The sequence below is a fragment of the Citrus clementina genome, unplaced genomic scaffold, assembly GCF_000493195.1.
Source record: "Citrus clementina cultivar Clemenules unplaced genomic scaffold, Citrus_clementina_v1.0 scaffold_3, whole genome shotgun sequence".
NCBI classification, from domain to species: Eukaryota; Viridiplantae; Streptophyta; class Magnoliopsida; order Sapindales; family Rutaceae; genus Citrus; species Citrus x clementina.
Genome location: NW_006262339.1, coordinates 9,861,735 through 9,870,953, shown reverse-complemented (window position 1 = coordinate 9,870,953; position 9,219 = coordinate 9,861,735). Strand labels below are relative to the sequence as shown.

Here is a 9,219-nt window from a genome sequence, read left to right as displayed (position 1 = left end):
ACCTTAGATTTTTGTTGGACCGTCCAAATCATGTCACACCAATTTGATAAGCTAAGTATATAATAGCGGGATAGAAATTTGGGAAGCCACAAAATCAAATCAAATATGAAGAAAAAGTCAAAAGAAAAGTAAAGAAACAAACTGCTTTTATTCCACACTAATTGGATAAGTAAGCATGAGATTCATGAATCAATCAATCAAACGGAGGCTCAAAAACCAGAGGCTGAGTTTAAAGGGGGCGCCCACGGTCCTGCCTCCAACCAAAACCAGCGTACGGATTCCACAAAACCGGGAGTCCAAACATTCGACGTGGCTGTGGTGGTAGGGAAAAGACGTTTTTCCCAAGCCAAATTACGCACACCACCTCTCCCACGCGCTTTCTCAGTCAAGCCAGTAGTTTTTTCACTGTTTTTGGCGCGTGAACTTCAAAGAGAGTGTGGGGAATAGGGGATCCGTTTTGAAATTTCACGGGTGTTGTGCCCACTCTGTGGCGATTCGTCAGCATGGGAAGTAAAGAAAAGTCCCAACACGTGTTCCCTGATAGCTGTAATTGATTTTGGACGAGTTTGCCCCTCTCTTGTCGATGCGTAAATTCCTCTTTCAGTAGGTGTCTCGTAACCATCACAAAAGGTAATTTCCCTTTTAAGCTGGGGAAGTAAATAAATAATTAAATAACATTATTTGAAAATGATTTTTTTTTAATCTTTTGAGTTTTGACATGCATGAAACTATCATGCTTTTTTAAGAAACTATCAAATATAAATATCAAATTATATTAATTAGGAGTGCTTATTTACTGTGTTCACTTATTTATTAATTTTTATTTTTATTATTTATTAATAGTCTTTCATTTTAGATAAATTCCCATTAAGGAGTTATTTTTTATGTATATTTATCAAAATTGTATTCTTATGATTAAAAAAAAAAATTATGCCTTAATGCCATTGGTAGCTATAAATATTCATGTGTCACTTATTAAAATTTTTTTTTCTTTTTAAATGACACCCAAAGTCTCAAATGAAATGACATGAACCAATAAAAAAAAATACAATTTAGGGGATATGATTTTATAAAAAAATAATACTAAAAAAAGATCATAAACAAATCAAAAGACTCAAATATATAACGAGGGAACCCTATATAACTTTTATTGTTGAAAAAAAAAACTAATTTTTTTTAATAAAAAGAGTGTTCTACCATTATAATGAAACCAAGCCCATATATATTCACAAGTTTATGATTAGTAATCATATTACATACTCAAAAGACATGTGAAAATAACATATAAGTCATTTTTAATTTAATTTTTTTTTAAAAACAAGCAAATATAATATCTCAATAAAGCTTATTAAAACAATTGTGAAGAAAAGATACAATAAAACTATTAGTACAATGAAAGATCAACCTTTTTTCAAAGACAAATTTAATGACACCTACAATAATTTGAAATCCACACAAATAACTTGAGCAAAGGCTTAGAAATTTAAAATTTCTGAAAACACTAAAAATTCTTTGAAATGATCACAAAAACACCTACAACAACACCAAAGAAATCACAATCAAGTGATGATGCTATTGTAATATTTATAATAGTATGTTATATTTGCAAAAGATTGGAAAGCATATAATTATATAAATCATTTCATAGCCCCAACAAAAAAAAAAAAAAAAGAGTTGTTTGAAGGGCACAACAGGAATTTAATATTGAGAAAGAGGACAAACTTTGCCAAGAACTGATGAAAACCAGATATCCCATACACCCTGTTTTCTTGGAAAACCACTGCGCTCCACTTTCAAACAAACCCACGTCCCCCCGCTTTTTCTTTTCTTGACCCCCTTAAATAAACGTCTCACGCTCCACCGGTCTCTCCCACTTTTATTCTTCACATTTTCTCTCAGCTTCCTCTCAACTTTCTTGCTTCCCAAACATAACCAACCATGCGTGTGAGCTGCAACGGATGCCGCGTCCTGCGCAAAGGCTGCGGCGAAAACTGCTCCATCAGACCTTGCCTTCAGTGGATTAAAAGCCCCCAGTGTCAGGCCAACGCCACTCTTTTTCTCGCCAAATTCTACGGCCGCGCCGGCCTCGTCAATCTCATCAATGCCGGTCCCCAAGACCTCCGTCCCGCTATTTTCAAATCGCTGCTCTACGAGGCCTGCGGCCGAATCGTGAACCCGATCTACGGTTCCGTCGGGCTGATGTGGTCCGGACGCTGGCACCTCTGCCAAGCCGCTGTTGAAGCTGTTTTCAGAGGCGAGCCGGTCACTCCTCTTTCGTCTGAGTCTGCTCTTCAAGCCGGTGATATCCGCCACGTGTCCAAAGATGAGAGCTCCGCTGCGGCGGCTGCAGGTTCTGATAAGCTTCATAAGGTCAAGTCTAGGAGATTCAAGCGCTCGGCTCCTAAGCCCAGGTCGAAGCCGGAGCGGGCTGCTGATGCCAAGGTTGTTGAGCCTCTGTTGGATAACTCTGGTGGTGAATCCACGAGTTGCGACCCGGAGCTGACTCAGCGTGACAGCGGAGAAGGTGACAGCGTGTCAGTTGAGACCGTAGAGGCTACGCTAGCGAAGACTGATGGTGGGGCCGATGGGAGTGACGTGGATTTAGAGTTATCTTTGGGCTTCGGCATTTAAGCCCGGTAAAAATTTAAGTTGATCTGTTTCTGATGATGCCACGTGTGCGGTGATTGTTTAATAGCAATCTGGTGCGGCCTAGTCCATGTTATTAGCAGTTTTGACGGCTTGGATGAGAGGGTTTTAGTTCATTCGATCATTTTTCATTGTTCAGGGCTGGCCGCGGAAGTGTACATTGTAGGTAGCACATAGAAAGAGGTTATATACATTTATACACTTATAGCATTCTTTGTTTTAAAGATGATTTGTTTTCCAAAATCATTTGTTATATGCAGGAGAAAATTCATTGATTTTCAACATTTAAGTGAACATGGATATATTTCCATTTTTATTTATTTTTTATTTTGAAAATTATGTTCTTCGGAAATTCTGTGTGCTAGCAACTCGATAAGTCAATTTATAAATAAATTGTTTAACCTAAATTTAGTTATTAATTATTATTTTTAAAGAATATGTTCAATATTAATTTATCACCCTGGAAGCAACTGGTAATCAAGAAAGCAGAAGACGTCGTTCAACATTATATTGGTTTGCACTCCAAAAGCAACTTGCAATGCAATGGAGAAATATGAAGGAGAATGTGGTTTAAAAAACTTTTTAAGTTTTTTTTTATAAAAAAAATCGAAAAGTAAAGGGTTTTTCAATTTTCACCGCGTACCCATTCTGCTAGATTTGCCCCAACGGTTCGAGCACGTATTCCTTTATCAAAAGGCAATTTTCCCTTCATTTCAATTTCAAAAATGCTTAATTTACCAGAAAACCCTTTTAAAAATATAAAATTACCAGACAATCACCACACCAACCAAATTTCTTCACAACTTTTAGCTTATTAGTTCTTGCGATAAAAAAAAAAAAAATCCAATTTCTAAGACTTAATTACTGCTCTCAGATCCCAATTTCCAAACATTAATAGCTAAATTTACAATCACAAACTAAACAAACAGCCCATGAAAAGAGACCAAACCCCCAAAACCACTAAGGGGCAGCGGATGCGGTGGTGCGATCTGAGAGCAGACTGCACAACGCGGTGCTCCTGCTATCTGTTGTCACGCCGATGCTCGTGCAACCTGTTTCCGTGCTAACATTCCTGTTGTTGCTGCTGTCGGTTCAAGAACCACCAACAGACGAACAAAAAGCAAGGAGGAGAAGAAAGGAAAAGTAAAAAGAATGATACGGGTGTCATTTAAGTATCAAACGTGTTACAATACTTTTTAAGTGTATCACTCGTATACTCTAAGTTGATAAAATATTTCTATCGTTCACCAATTCGTTAACTTCCGTTAGAAAGTTAACATAATTGTAGCAAATTGACTATTTCGCCCTTAAAACTCAAAATGAGTTAAAAAGATAAATTTATTCCAAAAATTAATATAAATTTTCAATAAACAATTTTTTTATTTTGTTATTAATAATATATTTTTTAATTAAAAATGAATTATTAATGGTACATATTATTAACAATTATCCGTAAAAAATATCCATATTATATCATAAAAATTATTAACAACATATTATTTATAATTATACATATTATACCATAAAAAATTTCAGTTGGAGCTTGAAGGAGTAGATCTTCAAAAATTTAGGTTAAATTTTAAATGAGTAGATTCGGTTGTAAAGTAGCTTTTTTTTTATAGCAATTATTAACAATTATCTGATAAATATAATGACATGTTATTTTTATCAATATATATCATAAGACATGTTATTTTTTACTAGATAAATGAGATGACATATTTTTTTAAAAAAGACAAGATTACCTATATGATGTCAGTGCTTGTAAACGGCAGTTAACGGATTGGTAGACGACAAAAGTGTTTTGTCAACTTAGGATATACGAGTGATACACTTGAAAAGTGTTGTAGCAGGTTTGATACGGGTGTCATTTGAAGGTATACGACTGATAATTTCCTTAAAAAAAATGCAAAGATAAAAGGAAATAACTTGGAAATGTTTTGAATTGTGTTAGTCGTTGAGTGTATTACCAGTTTTGCCCTTTCGCCGTCAATGTTGCGGGCCAAAAGTAACGATTTGGGTGCACGATGAAAACGATCGAAACAAGCGGATGTGCAATGTCATTTGTTGAAATATTTGGGTGCAGGCATAAAATAACCCAAAAGTGAAAATATGCCTACCTTTACAGAATTACAGTTTCTTATTAAAAACAAAAATTAAAAGAGGTTTGACTTTGTTCTTGTTCAACTTAGTATTAGAATTTCAGGGTTTAAAGTCGAAGAATTATGTTATACTGGTTTATAACACAATCACTAAAAAATAAATAGTTATTTTATATTGGTTATACTAATAATTCACTTTATGAGTAGTTTTATCTAATTAAGTATTTTGTTAATACTATAATGTTCATTGTTCAGGAGTAGTTTTTAAATTTTAGATAGTCTTACCACAGTTACCACTGTTCTTTTGAAAATTAACGATGATCCGGCTCAATGTATAAAGCCCAACAAAAAGCCCAATGAAGATCCAACAATAACAGAACCGGAAACCAAGTGGAGAGCACACCCCACATAGACAACTAGGCTACCGGACTAAACAAATCAACCAATCAAATTGCGAAAAACCGAAAATGGGAAGGAAGAAGGCAACGGTTGAGTTCGATGAAACGGCGCCGGACTTCGATCCGTCGGACCCGTACAAGGACCCGGTGGCGATGCTGGAGATGAGAGAGCACATAGTGAGGGAGAAGTGGATCGACATCGAGAAGGCGAAGATCATAAGAGAGAAGCTCAAGTGGTGCTATCGCATCGAAGGAGTTAATCACATGCAGAAGTGCCGACACCTCGTTAACCAGTACCTCGAGTCCACTCGCGGCATCGGCTGGGGCAAGGACGGCCGGCATCCCTCGCTTCACGGTCAGTTACATTACTCTCTATTGTTGCTTTTTTTTTTCTTTTTCTTTTTGTTATTAATCTCGATAGAGACTGACTTTCATTTTCGAAATGCTTAGGTCCGAAGGTGGAGGCTGTGGAGTCTGAAGAATGATGATCTTTTTAAGGAATGAATAAGGTATAATTTTATTTCGTTATGGTATGATGAAATTTTTTGAGTGTATTTTTTTAACTCCAAATTAAATTGCTGCAGTTGTAGGCCTTTTATATGATTATTTCTTGTTTAATAGGACAATAGGTTGTGCATATCTGAAAGGAATTCGTAGTAATTGTTGTTAGTATTGGTGTAGAAACTACAATTACTGCAAATGAGGACTAAAACGAAACAAATTTTCTGGAAGTGAAATTATTTAAGTTTTGACGGAGGATATATGCTCAACATGTCATCTTTGTTGCTTAACTATCTTAGAGCATCGTTAGGGCTAAGTCAAAGTTGGGTTATTGAGTCATTTACATCTTACTTAGTGAAAGCTTAACTGGTGAATATTGGTATGCGGTGAAATTTTTCATTAGGCAATGAGGTCAGTTTGTACGTTACTTGCCAAAATTCGTCCGCAAATCTGTTTGGCTTAACATGCACTTGTACTTGAATGCTCATCAGGTCAGGTGAACTTGTATATTATTGGAATTGTATTTTAACAACAGTGAATGGATCTGAGTTGGTTTGTTAACAAGTCTATACAACCCAGTGTTGCGGTAGCTATATATACTTGTTACTAACCGTAATTGAGATGAAGTTGCACTGAATTATCGAGGTATTTTGGGAAAATAAGATGAGTGGTGATTTGTTGAGCACCAAACAAACTTTCGTATTTGTGAATAATTTTATTCTGGAGGTTCAGATGATCTTGAACTAGGGATTTTAGGATTAACTGTTCCTAGAGTGGATTTATGGCCCTTGAAATTGATACCAGTAACTATCAAACCTTAGGTTGTATGGAGCACAAATGATTGTATTTCAACCTTAAACCCTTGGGTCTTTTACCATTTCACATTTCATAGTTATGGTATTGATTCAGAAAACATTGATTCTGTCTGCTAGAACTTGTACATTGGTGAAATAGAATGATTATCTAAACAAAAAGCTTTTAGTTGTTACCATCCAAATACTAATTTAACTAACCATTTTCTTTAGATTCAATAAGTTTTTTTTTTTAATTTATTTGGCAACAAGGGAAAAGTCTAAAATTTTCTGTATTCAGATGTTGTTAGGTGCATGCTTCAAGCCATCAGGCATGATGTTTGCTCTGAAGCTGAAGAGTAGTTATAAACATAAGAAGTAACAGTCAATCTATACCTGAGAATTCCTTTGAATACCTATACATGCTGGATATTGATTGGAAACTTATTGCAGTTTGGAGTATAGAACCTAACAGCATCAGAGGTTTTAACCTATTTCTTCTACAAAAATGAGATTAATCATTTTTTTTTCAAATACATCTAGACAAATCATTGACTTCCTTAAGAGTTCGCTGAAGAGAAAATAGAAAAACGATGAACAAGAGGGACTGGGTAATATACAAATCTGTAAGGATACATGCTCTTAACATAAAACTTGAAATGGCATAAACAAAACTTGAAATGTGAACACAAAAGTTGAAATCTAACTTTAAAACTAAAATGAGTTGAAAATCTACACTTGAAATATGTTCTGTATACTAGTTAGTAACTTAAATAGATATTATTTGGTCCCAAGGATTTTATATTCGTAAGCGAAGATCATATCCATTGAACTTTTGATTAAAATCATAAGTTCTTGTTTGGTGAAACCCAATCCAGACTCTCTCTTGCTTATTGATATAACCCTTTGAGCTTTGCATGCCTGTTTATTTGGTAAAACAACAGACTAGGACCCTTGGATACTTGATGACTTCCGTAGTGGGTATCCAAACCATCACTTCAATGTAAATTAAGGCTGTGACGCTGTACTTTCCCCAAGGGCATAGTCTAGTTGTTTTGATCCTTGTAGTGGAAGCAATAGGTCAAGGGATTGAGTTCCCCTCACACCAACCTTGGAAAGCAAAATGATTGAATTTGAGTTGTGCATGGGCTGGGATGGGTTTAGGGTGTGGGAAATGCCAAAGATAAATAAAAAATAAAAATTTATGGTTGTACTTTCGAGTCAAACTGCTGAAGTGTTGTGGGTTGAATGGAATTTCACGTGATGGCTTGAATAGATCACCAACTGAAAGCATTTGTGGCATGACATGAATTAATAAATTAGTCAAATGATAAGATCACTGGATATACATGCTTGATGTCTTCTGTGTCCAATATATTTATGCATTGTAATCCTGTATACAATATTAAATCCTGATGGGGATGTTATTAATATTTTGTTGGGTAATAGTGGAAGAAGCTGGCATCTGTTATTGTGAGATATAATAAGTAGGAATTCCAATAATTCTTTTTGTTCATTTTGGCATCACTGATGTCTGATTGTGATGGCATTATTATTTAAACATTCTTTTTCCTCATTGGCATCACTGATTGTGAGGGGATTTAGTCATAATAAATTCCAATTATTCTTTTTGTTCATGTCGTCATGAGTTGTGTCCACAATGCATGATCTAACGGATTGGAGGAAATTAACTTTTTTCTTGCTTTCAGGTCATTGCACTTGGCCATGTGGAGGAATGCCTAAAGTTTAGCAGTGGCTGGGCCAGTTCATCTTCCAGTTTGCCTGTTGTTTTCTGTCTTGTGGTTACTTATAACATTATTTATTTTCCTATCTTCTTATGTTAAAAATGGCGGCCAGATGATACTGGCATCTGCTTACATCTTAGATCTTTGCATTGGCATCTGAATATTGGTTGCAATTTGGACAGAGTAAAAAATGAAAAGTACATCAGATAATGTTAATAAGCTTCTTGTCGTCACTTGGTTTTGTTCTCCATCAACAGATTCTAAATTTTGTGCTCTGGTTGGTTATGCGCTAGGCTGATTTGACGGAGGAAAAAGACGTCTTGGTATTCTGATACCCTCTGATTCCGGAAGGATGCTAGATTCCTATTTTTTTTTAATAGTTAATGACATTGTATTGAATGATTAGGTTATTAAATTGTATGGCCTTGTTGGATGAGAAGAGAACACCCGTCGCTGCACAGTGAAACCTATGGAATTTGTCAGGCTTGTTATGGATCTTTTGGTCATTTTTTCTACAAATTTTGACCATTCATAGTAGCAATGGGTTAGGACGTTGAAACCTTGCTTCTATCAGTTGCAAAATTTGGCTGTTTTTGGAGTCTATATCACCTGACTAATTTGGTCTTTTCAAAGGTTAACCTTTCTCTTTGAGGCTTGGTATTCTTGCCATGGAGGTCCGATGTAAGCTAGGTCTGATTTCTTAAAATTCCGGGGAAGTTAATGACTGCTTTTCAAATATGCAGGAGCTATGTGAAGGTCGTCAATGTTTTATAGTATTCCAATATTATATTAGAGAGTTCATTTTGATTTTGAATATATTTGGCTTCAGTGGACAATGAAAGAGCGTTATTTTATTTTGTTGGTGAATTATTAAAATGTACTGATCTTTTTCATGCATGATCTGGACGCCTCCCTATGAATATGATTTGCTATCTTTACTGCGTAAACACCGTGTGAAGGTGGCTTGTTGGAACCTGGAGGTTGGAATTATTAAATTAAACAATTTAGTGTATTTTTAAAAGAATCGGAGATAAGA

At 35.4% G+C, this 9,219-nt stretch overlaps 2 protein-coding genes across 2 annotated transcripts; both read left to right on the top strand.

Annotated features, from left to right (window-relative positions):
* The first annotated feature begins 1,778 nt into the window (after positions 1–1,778).
* LOC18046218 (LOB domain-containing protein 41) lies at positions 1,779–2,966 on the top strand. The gene has a single exon (XM_006440903.2). The coding sequence runs from the start codon at positions 1,939–1,941 to the stop codon at positions 2,629–2,631; it is 693 nt and encodes a 230-aa protein (XP_006440966.1). The 5' UTR covers positions 1,779–1,938; the 3' UTR covers positions 2,632–2,966.
* A 2,167-nt stretch (positions 2,967–5,133) lies between these two features.
* Positions 5,134–8,999, top strand: LOC18046217 (NADH dehydrogenase [ubiquinone] 1 beta subcomplex subunit 10-B). Its single transcript, XM_006440902.2, has 3 exons — positions 5,134–5,501; positions 5,597–5,655; positions 8,148–8,999. Exons 1-2 carry the CDS (start codon positions 5,216–5,218, stop codon positions 5,629–5,631), a joined length of 321 nt encoding a protein of 106 aa, XP_006440965.1. The 5' UTR covers positions 5,134–5,215; the 3' UTR covers positions 5,632–5,655; positions 8,148–8,999.
* The last annotated feature ends 220 nt before the right edge of the window (positions 9,000–9,219 follow it).